This window comes from Chlorocebus sabaeus, chromosome 27 (assembly GCF_047675955.1).
Source record: "Chlorocebus sabaeus isolate Y175 chromosome 27, mChlSab1.0.hap1, whole genome shotgun sequence".
NCBI lineage: Eukaryota > Metazoa > Chordata > Mammalia > Primates > Cercopithecidae > Chlorocebus > Chlorocebus sabaeus.
In genome coordinates this window covers 10,890,666-10,910,536 of record NC_132930.1, presented here as the reverse complement: position 1 = coordinate 10,910,536, position 19,871 = coordinate 10,890,666, and the positions used below count along the sequence as shown (strand labels likewise).

Below are 19,871 nucleotides of genomic sequence, written 5' to 3'. Positions count from 1 at the left end.
CAGGAACATAAACGTTTATATCGGCATTATTCACAACAGCCAACACATAGAAGCAACCCAAGTATCTATCAATCGACAAACAAAATGTGGGATATATACAAACAAAAATATACATATAATAGAACACTATTTAGCCACAAAAGGAACAACATTCTGATACATATTACAACATGGAAGAGCCCTGAGGACATGCTAAGTGAAATACAACAGAAACAAAAGGACACCTATCATATAAGAGATACCTAGAACAGGTAGTCATAGAGTCAGAAGGTAGAACAGAGGGCAATGGAGAGTTGTTGCTTAATGGGTACAGAGTTTCTGTTTGGGGTGATGAAAAAATTCTGGAGCTGGATGGGATGGTGATGATTAGATAACAATGTGGCTATTATGTTAACACTTAAAAATGGCAAATTTGATATTATGTATAGTTTACCACAATAAAAAAGACCATCTGAAAACACAATCTATCAACAATCATCATTTAAGAGGTATCTTAAATTTCACCTTTGTTGACAACCACATCTACCAAAAGTAAAAACAGCAGCAAGGATATGTGGTGTGGGAAATGAGACTTAGGCCATGTTCTTCTCTTCTTATCTGCTGCATTCAAAAGTGGGAGGTGGTACAAATACAGAAAGTACACTAGCTGGTGTCTTTAAGTTCCTGATATTGAGGCCTCAAGACTACCGAACCATGTGAGAGTTAGGAACTTTGGATAAGTTGGATTTGTGACAAATTAGCACTTAATTGAAAGTTATCCATAATGATCCAGCATATCTGTGTCTTTATTCAATAACAACAGATTTAATTCAGATCCATTTGGTAAAGCAGTGATTCTTTTATTAATTTTTTTGAGACAGAGTCTTGCTCTTGTTGCCTAGACTGGAGTGCAATGGCGCAATCTTGGCCCACTGCAACCTCTGCCTCCTGGGTTCAAGCGATTCTCCTGTCTCAGCCTGCCGAATAGCTGGGACTACAGGCACTCGCCATCATGCCCGGCTACTTTTTTTGTATTTTTAGTAAAGACGGGGTTTCACCATGTTGGCCAGGCTGGTCTTGAAGTCCTGACCTCAGGTGATCCACCCGCCTCAGCCTCCCAAAGTGCTGGGATTACAGGCGTGACCCACCACGCCCTGCTAGCAGTGATTCTTAATTAAGGTGTGTTTCCGAAATCATTTGGGGAGTCTTTTCCATCTATACATTCCAACCTAGGCAGAGGTAATAAATCAGAGCACACAGACATCAATAAATCTAGTGCCAAAAGTACAGTGTATTATCTTAAAAATTAGTCAAATTCAAGTCCACTTACTTTTTTTTTTTTTTTGGAGATAGAGTTTCCCTCTTGTTGCCCAGGCTGGAGTGCAACTGTGCAATCTTGGCTCACTGCAACCTCTCCCTCCTCGGTTCAAGTGATTCTCCTGCCTCAGCCTCCTGAGTAGCTAGGATTACAGGCGCCCGTTACCACGCCTGGCTAATCCACTTAGATTTCTAACAATGTCTGATAAAACAAATTTTAACCCGGCATGGTGGCTCATACCTGTAATCCCAGCACTTTGGGAGGCCAAGGCGGACAGATCACCTGAGGTCAGGAGTTCAATACAAGCCTGGCCAACATGGTGAAACTCCGTCTCTACTTAAAATGCAAAAATTAGTCAGGCGTGGTGACAGGCACCTGTAATCCCAGCTACTTGGGAGGCTGAGGAATGAGAGGAGGCCAAGGTTGCAGCGAGCCACTGCATTCCAGCCTGGGGTACAGAGCAAGACTCTGTCTTCAAAACAAAAAACAAAAATAACCCAATTCTAACATTCCAGAAAATAATAAACTGTCTTTTGAGGGTCAGGAAAATAGCTTTTACTTATATTTAACTTCCATGATTCACCAATCCCATGTTCTAATTTTTGTTTCTTAAGTGTGAAACTCTAGTAGTAATAGCTACCATGAAATAAGGAAGTAGTTTGGAATTTAAATAATAAATAAGTAGAACCAATATAGAATAATTTAAAACAAAAAGAGATTTACATAGAAACAGAAGTGTTTCTGTGATGAAGATGTAAACAGTCTTAATCTCATGATTCTCAATTTAATTAAATGAGAAACTTACCCTGTCATTCATTAGCAGATCTTTCACAATAAAATTTGCTACTACAGATTTCATTGGGGAAGCAAACTGATCTGGTGCTAACATAGAAATGTGGCCCAATGAAACTAATGGAGTTATAAGTTGTTCTGGCACATCAGCATTCAGACTCCTACTGAGTGGCTATAAAAATAAAACAGACAAAATTACCATGTGTTTGATAAATATCTAGACACTCTACTGAAACAGTACATTTTCCTGAGTCCTCCTGAATTTATCATGCCTAAACCAATCTTCTCTAATATGATCATAACTAACTTCAACCTAAGACACCTGGTACTTAATTCACCTACTAAAATTTAGCAAGATTGAAAGAATGTAGAAAAAACATAAAAAATAAAACTCAAAAGAAGTTAAAAAAAATTTTTGCTTCATGAAATCAGCATTATTTTTGACTAATTTACAACAATGGATTTGCTATATTGGTGGATTTCTTATCCTGTGGGAACATTTTAAATGACCTTAAATCATACAAAGTAAGAGTTCACTGGGTTTTGGTCACACTACCTCCAATTTATGATAATAGGAATACATTTCTAATAGTAAAATGAGGCCAGTCATTGTAAGTAAAGAAAGGGAAACAGGATTGTCAGGTAAGGTTCTTAGGTACTTAAAACTGGATTGTTCAAAATTATCTACTAATACTTTGAGGATAAATGCACCACTGAACCAATAAGGCTAAAATTAAGTAAAATGTTCTAACATAAACACGTAAGGCCAGGTGTGCTGGCTCGTGTGTGTAATCCTCGCACTTTGAAAGCATGAAGTGGGTGGATCGCTTCAGTCTAGGAGTTAGACCAGGCTGGGCAACATGGCAAAACCCCATCTCTATAAAAAATCCAAAAATAGCTGGGCATGGTGGCAGTGCCTGTACTCTCAGCTACTTGGGAGGCTGAAGCAGGAGGAATGCTTGAAACTAGGAATTCGGGGCTGCAGTGAGCAGAGATCGCATCACTGTACGCCAGCACTGGTGAGAAAGTGAAACCTTATCTCAAAAACAAACTAAAAAACAAACAAAAACCACAAAACCCTTCAATATGAGGTGTGTGAACATATAATCTGATCCACAGGCCGGGAATGCAGTACCATATAAAATAGACAGAATCCTTGCTCACAAGGAATTTATATTCTAGGGTAGGACTTCATATAAACAGCTTTAAAAAATCTAGCTTCCATCTTCAAACTATAGAACTTAAAAAATAAAGACCAATATAAACACAACCTATATATTAGATATACCTCAAAAATCTGTGCAAGCTGGACTTCTTTATTTGTGAATATGGCGTGTATACAGTGCACAGCCTGTTTTGCTTGGTGTGGAGTACCCCTCTTTGCTTTTTGATGTAAAATGGGAATTAAGGTCCTGCAAAAAATAATATAGTTTTTTTTTTTTTTTCTTAAACCCATAAACCAACAATTATTCCTTTGGTTGACTTCCACGTCCCCTATATGGATGGATGCTGGTAGAGAAGGCTCTCTTAAAAATTATCTGATCTAAAGAAACTTGTAAAAAAGCTCCCTCTCTGCCCCCAAGTATAAACCAAGAAATACAATGCCTCAAGAAAAAGCCTACTTCAGGAGACAATTTTCATTTTAAAGCTACCTAACAATATGCAAAATAACAAGTAACCCTTAATTCATAATCTAAAGCTTATCCCATGACATATTTTTACATTTGCCTTCTAAGTAGGAGATTGCTAATTTTTCAATTCCCTTTTATAATCCCCTTCAGTTATTTCAAGTAGCTATGGAAAGAGAGTAGCAAAAGGCTAAGTTGTATTAAGCAGCTGAAATAATACTAGTGAAAGAAAGTATGCAAAGATACAGCTACATATATATCACTAGGATGGCAATATAAATATCTAACTATTATGTGCCAGGCACCATTCTAGGTATTTCCGCATGGATTAATTCAACTAATGTTCACATCCATCCAAAGACGACTATTATAGTCATTACACAGATGAGAAAATTAAAGCACAAAGATGTTATTTAAGCCTCCTAAGATGACGAAGTTAGGAAACTGGGAGTTGGGATTTGAAAATTAGCACCTCTTTCAAAATCCATACACTTACCCTCTACACTGACAATGAAAAGTAAACTAAAACAGTCTTCTTTCAGGACGAGATGGAAAAACATGTAACATTCTCCAAAAATTAAATGTTGATCACATGAAAAAACATTAGGTAGAATGAAAACAGTGTGCATATATGAACTTATAAAAAATAGACAAACACATCTAGTAGATGAACATTCATAGAAAGTATACATATCAAATGTTAATGGTGACTATTTCATTACATCTTTTCTAGTTTCAGTTTGCTACAATGAACATTAAGTATTTTTATAATCAGAAGAAAATTGATAAAGCGAAACAAACATTGAAGGAAAGATATTTGTCATATATTTAATGTTATTAGAGAAGAGTCTGTTTCATAGATTATAAAGTTAGTGGTATCAAATGCAGGGGTGACAATGCCCTCTTATGATAATGGAAGGCTAGATATGAAAAGCTATACTGCAGGCTCCAGGCCATGCACCTTAACCAAAAATGGGAACATATGCTAGTTGGTGTAAGTCTGATGTGACATTTATAAATATGCCTGAAGTTTGTCTCTATGGACTTTGGAATTATGAGATAGGGATGTCCATGCCCAAATAGACTTCCTTGACTGAGTCTTGACCACACTTCTACATGGAAGATGTCTTTCCTCTCTCCTATCTGTTTAGTCTTTCACCATTCCATTTACCAGACTATGATCTCTTATAAAATAACACTGGTGAATGACAAAGGAAGACAGTTTCAATCAAACTGTTGTTAAATGTATTATTATTATTAGTCAAATAAAATAATACAGAAAGTCAACTTTAACCTTTCTTCTTGTTTTTTTATAGAGCAGTATAATCCAGTGATGCCATCAGAGATGTTATTGGGTCTTTAGTGTTGTGCTTTTCTTCTTTCCAGTGATTATCTCCATTCTCCTCCATGAATCTTATGAATGAAGGTATTTTATTCCTCACGTCCAAAGTTACCTCTTCTACCTATACCCATTTTCAATTGCTTCCTTTGGGGTAGAATTTCTCTAAGAATAGATCCTTTGCCTTAAAAAAATGTATAGGATTTCCTCCCTTGAAAAACTTATCAAAATCTATCCTATTGTGTCAATAATCTTTTTTTAATAATGTATACATATAAAGTTTATAACTTCTAGTCTACAAACTCCTCGAGGGCAGGGACTGATTGTGGTAACTTTTTTTATTAGCCAGACAATGCTGAGAATGGAGAGAATGTACAATGAACACTGAATTTTTCACAAGTTAAACTATAAGCTCATAAATTTAATAAAAACTTCAGGAGACCACTTGTCCTATGATTACCATAAGAGGAAAATGGTATGTAGTTCAATATACCTTGAACTACTTGCAAATACATATGATTCAACAGCCATTTGCAATGTATTTTTTCCTCCAGAAGATGTCTTCTGCATATTTTAAGTCTAAATATAACATCTCAGCACAAGTTTCACCTTAACATTTTTAAGATGCCAAAGTGAACTATTTGCCCCATTTTTTGGTAGGATAGCAGTGTGACAGTTATTGAATTTATAACCCATTTACAGAAAAAAAGATGAATATACATGGATTAGAAAGATATTAATCATAAATAAAACACTAAACTATGGGATAACCTTTGATTCTTAATATCTTAAAATGATTTTGTTATAAACAAACATGTAGTTTCAGTTTACTCTGCTGCCTACATTCTAATGGTGGGACAGGGGTGTAAGGCAAGGGAAAGACAAAACAGAGGAGGACACAGAAAAGTAGCTTTTAAATCAAAATTGTCTTTCCTCTCTCCTAACTTCCTATACAAAAGGAAAACAATGATTTTATGGTTCCCACACTTAGAAACTTTTGTATTTACCATGGGACAAAAAATGTACTCACGATCGTATCTGGGGAAGGTCTGTTTCTATTTTGTGACCTGTATTTCTAAAAATTTGAATAGCAGCTTCTGCCACCTTGTCATCTTCCATTCTTAGGCACTGTAACAAGGACTCATATGTCTCTGCAGAGTGGAACGAGGTAGGATGTGTGAAAGACAGAACCTGAAAAAACAGATACAGCTTTAGAAGTACAGACAATTGTTTTAATCCATTAAAAAAGAAATACTTCCCGCAATAAATAAATAAATAAATACATAAACACATAAATAAATTCTGGGGTAAATATGCTAGCTACACAGAATAGAGATACATCTCCTCGCCACCCTTGCAGTTAGTTATGGCTAATTAGACATTATCAGAAATACTGTGTGGTGTAGTAGCTCCCAGTTATTCCTTCACACAACTGACAGACAGCCTTTGTCCTATTTTCTTCTTCACCTCTTAGTCTACTCTGCTACTTAGAACACAAAACTCCTTTTTTATGGAATGTGATTTACAATATTAATAACTATCATCAGTTTATAAATATATTGTATTTAGATGAAGGAATGCTTACTTGAAATAAAACCTCCATACGTAATGACTCAATCTTTGTGTAATGTAAACAAAATGCTAACTCAGAGCTTTCTTTGGCAAAAAGATAATCTATGAGAATTTTTTTTCTTTTTTTTTTTTGTGACAGGATTTCACTCTGTCACCTAGGCTAGAGTGCGGTGGAACATCACAGTTCACTGTGGTCTCAACCTCCTGAGCTGAGACTACAGGTGCACCAGCCCAGCTAAAAAAAAAATTTTTTTTTTTTTTGAGACGGAGTCTCGCTCTGTCGCCCAGGCTAGAGTGCAGTGGCCTGATCTCAGCTCACTGCAAGCTCCGCCTCCTGGTTTCACACCATTCTCCCGCCTCAGCCTCCTGAGTAGCTGGGACTACAGGAGCCCGCCACCATGCCCGGCTAATTTTTTGTACTTTTAATAGAGACGGAGTTTCACCGTGTTTGCCAGGATGGTCTCGATCTCCTGACCCCATGATCTGCCCGCCTCAGCCTCCCAAAGTGCTGGGATTACAGGCGTGAGCCACCGCGCCCGGCGTTTTTGTTTTGTTTTTTTTTTTGTAGAGATGAGGTCTAGCTATGTTGCCCAGGTTGGTCTCCTGTGCTCAAGAGATCTTCCTGCCTTGGCTGGGATTACAGGCATAAACCACTGTACCAAGGCAAGAAAATATTTCAAGTGAAATCACTCATCATAATTATCAACAAAGAAGCCACTATTGTGAACTTTTAATTATGATTACAATACATAATTATTCCCTTATTATGACATGAGCACGAGCCTGTTCTTAAATAATTTTTAGCAAGTTAGATACATGTCTAAAGAGTTAACCTTCCATACAATTCATAACAATTCAGTTAGTGTAGTATCAAGATTAGGGATGCAAATAGAGAAGCATGGAGAAAGGGGAATGAGCAGGTGGTCTTCATTAATTTTTCAATAAGCACTTATTTAATGGTCATTAAGTGCTACTGTCTCATTTGGCAAGGTTTGCAGTGATAATATTTACTTACGTGGTTTTAATTATTTATAGAAAACTGGAGAATTAAATTAGAAAAATGTAATAAAAACCAATCTATTAAAAAATGTTACCTTAAAGGTGGTTTCACTTTTAAGAGAACTTAAAAATACAACTCAATTACTAAAAAAATTAATTAAAATCTTATTCATGAGGCATCATATCAATTCTATCAATGAAATGATTTTTTTTTTCTTTTGAGACAGAGTCTCACTCTGAAGCCAAGCTGGAGTGCAGTGGCACGATCTCGGCTCACTGCAACCTCCATCTCCCGGGTTCAAGCGATTCTCCTGCCTCAGCCTCCGAAGTAGCTGTGACTACAGGCGTGTGCCACCATGTCCAGCTAATTTTTGTACTTTATTAGTAGAGACAGGGTTTCCCCATGTTGGCCACGATGGTCTTGACGTCGTGATCTGCCCGCCTCGGCCTCCCAAAGTGCTGGGATTACAGGCATTGAGCCCAGCTCAATGAAATTACATTTAAGAACCTCGGAATATGAGCCCATAATTCTTTTTCTATGTAACATCCATTGCACTGGTTTGTCTCTTCTCCTGTAAGTCACAGTGGTATCACGTCTCTTTGCCTTCAATTTCTTCCCTTCTTTTACTCAATCCAATGAAAGTTCTATCAAGGGCTGCAGCTGGTTGTAAGCCAGGTTAAACGCTCGTGACAGTACCTTTCTTACCCAGTGGCACTCGACAATCTGGAACCAACCTTGTCTCCCATTATTCCTCAAAACACCGCTTTTTTCTAGTCATGCCAGTCTCCCATGAATCCCACAAATATGCCAAGAAATATTCCCTTTAATGATGATATTCCCTCCCCTAGATTTAGTCACATACCCTGTCCACTAAGTCTTAAGTCACACCTTGCTATTACTAAGAATAGATTGTACAGTAATCACTACCGAGCATAGAAGGCATGAAAATGATAAACAGTGAAACAAATATTAATTTATAATGTAAAATAATTACATTATTATATAACATAAAAATATTACTTTTACATAATCTGATTTCCAACACAGGTTTTAAATCTTTCAAATAGTTTCCTATGAAATAAGCCTGACTCTTGCATATCCTGAAGGGAAGGCAAATTATGACCCCACGGAAATACATGGCAACAAAACTGTTTCAAAAATACCTTAAGAAGTTCAAGTCCTGAACGGATAGCTGTATCTGGACTTACACCCTCCTCTTCATCATCTGCTGTCCCCTCTATTGACTTATTCATCAATTTCACTAGTGCACTATAAAGAGAAGAAAATATAAATCAGTAACCACTAGAGTAGTAACTATATCCTAATCACACTGTGACTGAACATATATAGAACCTTAAAATATTAAACTCAAAGGAGTTTCTGTGAGGGAAAAAAGTTCAACTTTATCATCTACTTGATAACTAAACTTCTACTTAGTTTATCCCCCTAAAAACCTTAATGTATTAAGAGTAAATCTTCTAAAAAATAACAAAACTAAAATTAAATGACACAACACACTGGTAACACATTCACATAAGTAATTTAATATTCATTTCCATATATACACAGATCATTTTCAGTTTTAAGAAAAACAATAATATAGTAGTTAAGTGGGCAATGACAATTGACTCAAAAAAATACAAATAATAAACATATATATGGACAAATGAATTAATTGCTGGCAATTTACTGAATCAGTAACTATTTCTATAAACTTATAGCAAAGAAGCAAGTCATCAGAAGCATCATGCCATATTTATAAAGATTCATTAATTAGAAACAATTTAATTGTCAAAAATTAGGGAGTTAGTTTTTTCAAAATACCACCAGGAAATAGAATATTATCTGGTCAATAAAAATCAGATGTAGCAACATGGTACTATTTTAAGTAAAAACAAATGTGATTTCTGGTTTTGAGATCAGTAAACTGAAGAAGGTATTACCCTATTATGAGAACATTCAATTATTATTACAAATGTTCAAAACAAGATTTTGGTTAATTCTTTTTCCTTTGGTGTTATGTATAAGTCAAATTATTCATTTAAAAAAAGTATCAAATATGTATAGGATACAGATGAAATTATTTTCACTTATAAAAAATTAACAAAAATTATAAATATTCACGGGGTACAGAGTGATGTTTCCAGACATATAATGCATGGTGATAAGAACAGGATAATTTGCATATCCATTATCTTAAACACTTATCATTTCTTTGTGTTGGGAACATTCAATATTGTCCTAGCTACCTGAAACTATGTTATTATTAACTACAGTCAGCCTACTATGCTATGGAACACTAGAATTCATCCACCCATCTAGCTGTAATTTTATATCCTTTTCTGTAATTTTGTATCTCTCTCTAATCCTTCCTTCCCACTACCTTTTCCAGCCTTTTGTTTCCTGTTCTATTTTTTGCTTCTGAGAGATCTACTTTTTTTTTTTAGCTTCCACCTACCAGTGAGAACATGTGGTATTTAACTTCCTGGTCCTGGCTCATTTCACTTAACATAATGTCCTCCAATGCCATCCATATTGCTGCGAATGACAGCATTTCATTCTTTTTTTATGGCCGAATAGTATTCCATTTATCTATGTACCATATTTTCTTTACCCATTCACTCCTTGGTGGACACAGGGTGATTCCAAATCTTGGCTATTGTCAATAATGCTGCAATAATAATGGGTGTACGGATATCCCTTTGATAAACTTATTTTATTTATTTTGGATGTATACCTAGTAGTGGGATTGCTGGACCATATGGTAGTTGTATTTCTTAGTTTTTTTGAGGATCCTCCACTGTTCTCCATAATGGCTGTTGAAACTAAGTTTAGCACATCCTTTCCTTTCTCCTCTTACATCACAACAATTATTTTAAAATTCATTATCTTCAGTTAATCTGATAACATTAAAAAAAACTAAACTGGTGTATATGTGTATAAACATTAAGTATAATATACCACACAATTCACTGAATTAAAATGTGCAACTCAATGGTTTTTACTATATTCACAGGGATGTACTACCTAATTATAGAACATCTCATCACTATCCTAAGTCAAACCCCTTACCTGTTAGCAGGAACTCATTCACCATTAGTCCCTCCAGCCCTAGGCATTTACCAATCTATTTTCTCCCCTATACACTTGCCTATTCTGAAAATTTCATATAAATGAAATCATACAATTTGATAGGGTTTGGCTGTGTCCCCACTCAAATCTCACTTTTAACTGTAATAAGCCCCACATGTCAAGGGCAGGGCCAGATAATTGAACATAGGGGCAGTTTCCTCTATATTGTTCTTGTGGTACTGAATAAATCTCATGAGATCTGATGGTTTTATAAAGGGGAGTTCCTCTGCACATACTCTCTTGCCTGTCACCGTGTAAGACATCCCTTTGCTCTTGCTTCGTCTTCTGTCATGATTGTGAGGCCTCTCCAACCATGTGGAACTGCAAGTTCATTAAAACCTCTTTCCTTTATAAATTACCCAGTCTTGGGTATGGCTTTATCAGCAGCATGAGAATAGACTAACAAACAACTGTTATCCTTTGTGACTGACTCCTCTCAATTAGCATAATGTTCTCGACATTCATCCACACTGTAGCATGAATCAAGTGTAGCATCATTTAAATAAATTTCCAAATAATATTCCAGTATATGGAATTAAGATTCTTTTTTTTTTTCCCCCTTGAGACAGAGTCTTGCTCTGTCGCCCAGGCTAAAGTGCAGTGGCATGATCTCGGCTCACTGCAACCTCTGCCTCCCGGGTTCAAGTGATTCTCCCACCTCAGCCTCCCGAGTAGCTGGGATTACAGGTGCCCACCACCATACCCAGTTAATTTTTGTATCTTTAGTAGAGACGCGGTTTTGCCAAGTTGGCCAGCCTGGTCTCGAACTCCTGACCTCAGGTGACTCGCCTGCTTTGGCCTCCCAAAGTTCTGGGATTACAGGCATGAGCCCCTGCGCCCGGCCAAAATTTATTTATCCATTCATCAGCTGATGGACATTTAGGTTAATTCCATTTTTGGGTGATATTATGAATAACATTGCTACAAACATTTCTGTACAGGTTTTGCATAAACATGTTTTTATTTTTCTTGAGTCTACACTTGAGTGGAACAACTAGGTCATATGGTTAACTCCATGTTTAACTTTTTGAGGAACTACCAAACTGTCTTCCAATGCAGTGTCACCATTTCATATTCCCACCAGGATTATGACAGGTTCCAATTCTTCCACATCCTCACCAACAAGTCTGTCTTTTTACTTATAGCCAATTTAGTGGATGTGAAGTGGTATCTCTTTGTGGAGAGAGACAGAGAGAGAGAGATATAAAATACATTCTCACCTCCACAAAACATTGCTCTAAACCTCTTCTGTGGTCAATTCCCTACCCTCACCCTGGCAACCACTGGTTTGGTTTCTGTCGCTATAGTTTTGACTTTTCTAGAACTTCATGTATGTAGTGTCTGACATCTTCCATGTGACATAATGCTAATACTTTAGAGATTTATCCAACTTGTTGCATATAATCAGTAGTTTACTCCTTACTATTGCTGAGTATTCCATCATAATGAATATCCAATTACCCACTGATGAACTTCTGGGTATTTCTGATTTATAGGTATTACGAACACAGCTGCTAAAAGCAGTTAAACACAAGGGAATGTATGTTTTCTTTCCTCTTAGACAAATATCTAGTATTAGGATTCCTGGGTTGGATGGTAATGTATGTACATTTAATGTAACAAGAAACTATTTTCCAATTCACCAACAATTAGTATGGTTAAAATCTTTAATTCTAAATATTCTAGTGAGTGTGTAAGTGGCATTTCTCATTATAATTTGAATTCTGACTGGGCGCAGTGGCTCACACCTATAATCCTAGCATTTTGGGAGGCTGAGTAGGGTAGGTCACTTGAGCCCAGACCAGCCTGGGCAACATGGCAAAACCCATCTCTACAAAAAATAAAAAAATGAGCCAGGTGTGGTGGTACACCCCTGTAGTCCCAGCTACTCAGCAGGCTGAGGTGGGAGGATTGCTTGAGCCCAGAAGGTCAAGACTGCAGTGAGCCATGATTGCATCACTGCACTCCAACCTGGGAGACAGAGCAAGACCCTGTGTCAAAATAAATACATAAAAATAGGCCAGGCACGTTGGCTCATGCCAATAGTAATAGCACTTTGAAAAGGCTGAGGAGGGAGGATCGCTTGAGACCAGCCTGGGCAATGTAACAAAACCCCATCTCTACCAAAAAAATAAACAACAAAAATAAAAATAAGTTAGCCAGGCGTGGTGGTGTGTGTCTGTAGTCTCAGCTACTTGAGGTAGGAGGATGGTTTGAGCTCAGAAGGAGGAGGGTGCAGCGGGCTGAGATCATGCCACAGCACTCCAGTCTGGGTGACAGAGCCAGACTCCATCTCAAAAAAAAAAAAAAAAAAAAAGTAAAAATCTGAATTTGCATTTCCCAAATGAGTACTAATACTAACTGTCCTTTCTTGTGCTTATTTACCATCTTATCTAGTATCTGTTCAAATTTGGCCATTTTAAAACAAAGTTGCCGGGCACGGTGGCTCAAGCCTGTAATCCCAGCACTTTGGGAGGCCGAGACGGGCGGATCACGAGGTCAGAAGATCGAGACTATCCTGGCTAATACGGTGAAACCCCATCTCTACTAAAAAACACAAAAAAACTAGCCGGGTGAGGTGGCGGGCGCCTGTAGTCCCAGCTACTCGGGAGGCTGAGGCAGGAGAATGGCATAAACCCGGGAGGTGGAGCTTGCAGTGAGCTGAGAGCTGGCCACTGCACTCCAGCCTGGGCGACAGAGCGAGACTCCGTCTCAAAACAAACAAACAAAACAAAACAAACAAAAAAAACACAAAGTCATTTGTCTTATTGAGTAGTCAGAGTTCCTTACATAGCCTGGATATAATACTTGACCAAATACACACTTTTCAAGTATTTTCTCCTAGTCTGGGGCTATTATGTGCCCTCTAAGAAATCTTTGTCTACCCTATATGTTTTCTGGAAATTCTAGCTCTGATATTGTATTTTAAAGATTTATTCAATTTGAGAAAATTATTCCAGATTGAGCTTTTTATTATGAAATCCTAGTAAACATTGCTTGAATTTAACAAAATTACAAGTGTGTTTCAAAAAAATTCATAAATATGTGAATACCTATGATAGGTTCCATGCATATGATTATTTAATGAGTATTTATTAACTACCTGTCATCTGTCAAGTCTTAAGGTCTCCCTGAGAAATACAGTGTGAATGAAATGAGAGACATAATCTCTGCTATCATTGTAATGTTGGTAATCACCAGTATAAGTCAAGGAGCTATAAGTGAAAGACCAAAGTCTTCAAACCGGGTTCACCGTCCTTCCTCTTATAAAGTATTTTTTCTCTTTTGTAAATTAGATAAATAATATATACTTCACAGGGCTATCAAGATGCAAAAGATAATCACCAATCCAACTGCCTCTTCAAAACTGCTAGGGAAGTCTACGCTATACAACCACTGTTACAAATCTTCACCATTCTAACCGAAGTCTAAATACTCCCACTGAGCAACTTCATCTTGAACAGAAGGGAGACTAGTAATGGAAGCCTTGAGTGAAAACTCTTCTAATTTTCCATACCTAATTTTCTAACCTCCTCTAACTTGTGTGTATTATTTTGTCCTGTCATAGGCTAAGATGTCGTTCTTTCCACTCTGCTTCCTTAGGAATGCTGCTCCCTCATACCTATATTCCCTTTCCCTTATCTGAAATCTGTCTTCAAATAGCACCTTAAAAAAAAAAAAAAAAAAAAAAAAAGATGGAGTTTCACTCTTTTTGCCCAGGCTGGAGTGCAATGGTGCGATCTCGGCTCACTGCAACTTCCGCCTCCCAGGTTCAAGTGATTCGCATGCCTCAGCCTCCTGAGTAGCTGGGATTACAGGCACGCACCACCACACCTGGCTAATTTTTGTATCTTTAGTAGAGATGGGGTTTCACTATGTTGGCCAGGCTGGTCTTGAACTCCTGACCGCAGGTGATCCGCCCACTTCAGCCTCCCAAAGTGTTGGGATTACAGGTGTGAGCCACTGCACCCAACCTCAGCTAGCACATTTTCAAGGTATTTAAACATTCAAAATTATTTAGCCAAAAACAACAGAAGATTCTTCTTAAAGCTTACTCCCTCCCTTTCCATCATCTTATTTTTCTCTTGTTACTTTTCTTTTGAGGCTCAAACTCTGATTTTAGCTCAGTTTTTTTGTTTTGTCTTATTTTGAGACACAGTCTCATTCTGTTGCCCAGGACAGAGTGAAGTGCTGTGATCTCAGCGCACTGTAACCTCTGCTTCCTGGGCTCATTCTTCCACTTCAGCCTCCCACGTAGCCGGGACCACAGGCACATGCCCTGGTGTCCTGCTAACTTCTGGATTTTTGTAGAGATGGGGTTTTGCCAATATTGCCTAGGCTCGTTTTGAACTCCTGGACTCAAGTGATCCACCCATCTCTGCCTCCCAAAGTGCTGGGGTTACCACACCCAGTCTTCTCCTTTGTTTTTTATTAAGATGGAGTCTCGCTCTGTCACCCAGGCTGGAGTGCAATAACGTGATCTCGGGTCACTGCAACCTCCACCTCCTAGGTTCAAGTGGGTCCAGCCTCAGCCTCCTGAGTAGCTGGGACTACAGTTGCATGCCACCACATCAGGCTAATTTTTGTATTTTTAGTAGAGACGGGGTTTTCACCATGTTGGTCAGGCTGGTCACAAAGTCCTGACCTTGTGATCTGCCTGCCTCGGCCTCCCAAAGTGCTGGGATTATAGGCATGAGCCACCATGCCTGGCCCTCCTTTGCTTTTTATGTAAGGTTGGTGTTGTCTGCACTGATTGTCCCCACTGGTGCTGTCAATTTATCTCCTAAGCAGGGTTTAGAAGGGTGACAAGGCTATGTATCCCTTTAATATGCTCAAGCCTCAGTGTAGCCAAGTGGTACCTAGTGGCTTTCTGTCGAGCTGGGTCAGTAAAAAACAGACTCAGCAGTCTTCCCTGCCTAAGGAACACTGATCACCTCTGTGTACCATGATGTAGATGTTGGAAAGACTGTCCTATGCCTTCTGAATCCATGGCAATCTGGCTTTGTCCTTGCTACTCCACAGAAACTGCTCTGGTCATTGTGAATTTTTCCCATTTCCTAATCCAGTCGATGATTCTTAGTATTTAATCAACTTCTGGATACCATCTGACTCCTCCTTAGCCCCACTTTGGTTTCTGTGATAAAACTCTTTCCCAATTTTCTGCTTTTGACTATGTCTGCTTAAAACTTAAAAAAAAATTTAAGTCCATTATCTTCTGCCAGCCGCTTAATTGCTAATTTCCCTCAGGATTCAGTCCTCAACCCTTTCTGTTTTAAAATTTTACTTTTACCTGGGTTCCAGCCATCATTACAATGACTACTTCATTTTCATCTACTACCTATAAACCATTAACTAACTGTAGCACACATATGTCAAGGTATATGGACATATGTATGGGGGGGAAAATGGATTATATTTAGAATGATTTTATATCAACCCCAATCCTTTCTTTCAAAATTCTAGGCCAGGCACGGTGATTCATGCCTGAAATTCCAGCAATTTGGGAGGCCGAGGTGGGCAGATTGCTTGAGCACAGGAGCTCGAGACCCGCCTGGCCAACATGGTGAAACCCCGTCTCTACTAAAAATACAAAAAAGTAGCCTAGCATGGTGGCGCACACCTGTAGACTCAGCTACTCGGGAGGCTGAGGCAGGAAAATCGCCTGAACCCAGGAGGCAGAGGTGCTGGTGAGCCAAGATCACGCCACTGCACACTCCAGCTCGGGTGACAGAGCAAGATTCCTTCTCAAAAAAAAAAAAAAAGAGAAAGAGAAAGAAAAAGAAAGAAAAAGGAGAAGAGAAGAGAAGAGATGAGACGAGACTTAGGTATGGTGGCTCATGCCTGAAATACCAGCACTTTAGGAAGCCAAGGTGGGCAGATCGCTTGTGCCCAGGAGCTCGAGACCAGCCTGGGCAACATGGCAAAACTGCTTCTCTACAAAAGAACTTTTAAAAAATTAGCCGAGCATGGTGATGCACATCTATAGTTCCACCTACTCAGGAAGCTGAGGTCTGAGACTGCTTGAGCCTACACAACAGTGAGCCAGGATTGTGCCACTGCACTTCAGCTGGGGTGACAGAGTGAGACCCCATATCCAAAAAAGGAAAGAGAAAAAAAAAAAGAAAATCTTAACAAAAAAGGGCTGGGTTTGGTGGCTCATGCCTATAATCCCAGCACTCTTGGAGGCAAGGTGGGTGGATCGTTTGGGTCCAGGAGTTTGAGACCAGCCTGGATGGCATGGTAAAACCCCGTCTCTACCAAAACCAAACCAAAACAAACAAAAACAAAAAAAGCACGTTCACAAAATTAGCCAGTTGTGGTGGCATGGGCTATGGTCCCATCTACTCTGGAGGCTGAGGGAGGAGCATCACCTGAGCCCAAGAGGTCAAGGCTGCAGTGAACTATGATCATGCCACTCTACCCCAGCCTGGGTGACACAGCAAGACCTTGTCTCAAAAACAAAGAAAGAAAAAAAAGTCAATTTTGATTTTTTTATATGTTGAGAGATGAGAGATAGGGGTCTAGTTTCATTCTTCTGCTAGTCAGTTTTCCAAGCACAATATTGTAGAGACTATCCCTTCCCCCCTTGTATGTTCTTGACACTTCTGTTGGAAATGAGCTAGCCAAAAAAGCACGAACATGTATCTGGGTTCTCAATTCTGTTCCTTTAGATGTGTCTAGTTTTTATGCCAGTATCATGTTGATTTGGTTACTGTAGTTTTGTAGTATATTTTAAAGTCAGGTAGTGTGATCGCTCTAGCTTTTGTTCTTTTTCCTCATATTGCTTGGCTATTTGAGTCTTTTGTGGTTCCATGTAAAAGTTAGGATTGTTTTTTTTTTTTTTTTTTCTTTTTTTTTTTTGAGACGGAGTCTCGCTCTGTCACCCAGGCTGGAGTGCAGTGGCCGGATTTCAACTCACTGCAAGCTCTGCCTCCCGGGTTTACGCCATTCTCCTGCCTCAGCCTCCCGAGTAGCTGGGACCACAGGCGCCCGCCACCTCGCCCGGCTAGTTTTTTGTATTTTTTAGTAGAGACGGGGTTTCACTGTGTTAGCCAGGATGGTCTCGATCTCCTGACCTCGTGATCCGCCTGTCTCGGCCTCCCAAAGTGCTGGGATTACAGGCTTGAGCCACCGCGCCCGGCCTTAGGATTGTTTTTTCTATTTCCGTGAAGAATGTCATTTGTATTTTGATAGAAATTGCATTTAGTCTGTAAGTTACTTTGAGTAGTACTGTCATTTTAAACAAGATTAATTTTGGCCAGGCATGGTGGCTCATGCCTGTAATCCCAGCACTTTGGGAGGCCAAGGCAGGCAGATCACCTGAGGTCAGGAGTTGGAGACCAGCCTGACCAACATGGAGAAACCGTGTCTCTACTAAAAATACAAAATTAGGCAGGTGTGGTGGCACATGCCTGTTAATACCGGCTACTAGGAAGGCTGATGCAGGAGAATTGCTTGAGCACGGAAGGTGGAGGCTGCAGTGAGCCGAGATCACGCCATTGCACTCTAGTCTGAGCAACAAGAGCCAAACGCCGTCTTAAAAAAGAAAAAAAAAAAAGAAAAGTTTTAAAAAAAATCTTCCATTTCATGAGCATGGACTATCTTTCCATTTTTTGTGTGTTGTCTTTAATTTCTTCCATCAGTGTTTTAAAGTATTCCTTGTAATAGATCTTTCACTTATTTGGTTAAGTTGATTATTAGGTATTTAATATTCTTTGTAGCTATTGTAAATAAGACTGCTTTCTTGATTTTTCAGATTGTTTGCTGTTGGCATATGTAAATGCTACTGAGTTGTGTATGTTGATTTTGTATCCTACAACTATACTGAATTCATTTATCTGTTCTAACAGTTTTTCGGTGGAGTCTTTAGCTTCTTCTGCGATAATGTCATCTGCGAACAAGGCTAATTTGACTTCTTTCTTGCTAAATTTGGATGGCCTTTTTTCTCTTGACTAATTGCTCTGGCCAGGACTTCCAGTAATTTGTTGAACAAAGGTGGCAGAACTGGCTTCCATATCTTATTCCAGATATTAGATGAAAGCCTTTCAATTTACCCCATTCAGCACAATGTTCAGTGTGACATATGGCCTTTATTATCTTGAGGTATGTTCCCTCTATACCTATTTTGTTGAGGGTATTTATCATAAAGTAATGTTGAATTTTATTGAATGTTTTTTAAGTACCTATTAAAATGACTATACGGTTTTTATTCTTGGTTCCATTCATATGAATCATAGTTATTGACATATGATTTATGAACTATCCCTGCATCCCTGGGATGAATTCCATTTTATCATGATGAATGATATTTTTAACGTGTTACTGAAATCAGGTTGCTAGTATTTTTGAGGATTTTTGCATTTACGTTCATCAGTGATATGCCCCTATCCCTCACCCTCTAAAAAAATAAACCAAAATGGATTAAGACCTAGTGGATGAAACTACTAGCAGAAAATGCTAGGATAATGCTTAAAGACGTTGATCTGAGCCAAGTTTGTGTTAACATCCCAAAAGTACAGGCAACCAAAGCAAAAATAGAAAAATACCATTACATTAAGCTAAAATGGTTCTGCACAGCTAAGGGAGCAATAAAAAAAGCGAATAGACAACCCACAGAATGAGAAAATATTTGCAAATTATCCATCTGTCAACAGATTAATAACCAGAACATATAAGGAGTTCAAACAACTCAACTGCAAAATAACAAAACAAAACAAAAAAACACAAGACAGACGAAAAAATCAAAACCACACACAAAAATTCCAATTTAAAAGTGGGGAAAGAGGCCAGGTGCGGTGGCTCACGCCTGTAATCCCAGCACTTAGGGAGGCTGAGGCAGGCAGATCATGAGGTCAAGAGATTGAGACCATCCTGGCCAACATGGTGAAACCCGGTCTCTACTAAAAAACAAAAATCAGCTGGGCATGGTGGCGTGCACCTGTAGTCCTAGCTACTTGGGAGCCTGAGGCAGGAGAACTGCTTGATCCTGGGAGGCGAAGATTGCAGTGAGCTGAGATGGCGCCACTGCACTTCAGATGGTGACAAAGCAAGACTCCAGCAAAAAAGAAAAAAAAAAAAAAAAAAAAAGAAAAAAAAAAAGGCTTTTTATCA

At 38.6% G+C, this 19,871-nt stretch overlaps 1 protein-coding gene across 2 annotated transcripts in view; it reads right to left on the bottom strand.

Annotated features, from left to right (window-relative positions):
* PDS5A (PDS5 cohesin associated factor A) overlaps window positions 1-19,871 on the bottom strand; it is a 167,873-nt gene that overhangs the window by 52,904 nt on the left and 95,098 nt on the right. For both annotated transcript variants that reach the window (XM_008017599.3, XM_038008616.2), the window contains exons 18-21: window positions 8,792-8,897; window positions 6,087-6,247; window positions 3,378-3,501; window positions 2,103-2,261 (exon numbers count right to left, since the gene is read on the bottom strand). In XM_008017599.3, coding sequence (XP_008015790.1) covers window positions 2,103-2,261; window positions 3,378-3,501; window positions 6,087-6,247; window positions 8,792-8,897 — 550 coding nt within the window. The remainder of the gene's footprint in view (window positions 1-2,102; window positions 2,262-3,377; window positions 3,502-6,086; window positions 6,248-8,791; window positions 8,898-19,871) is intronic.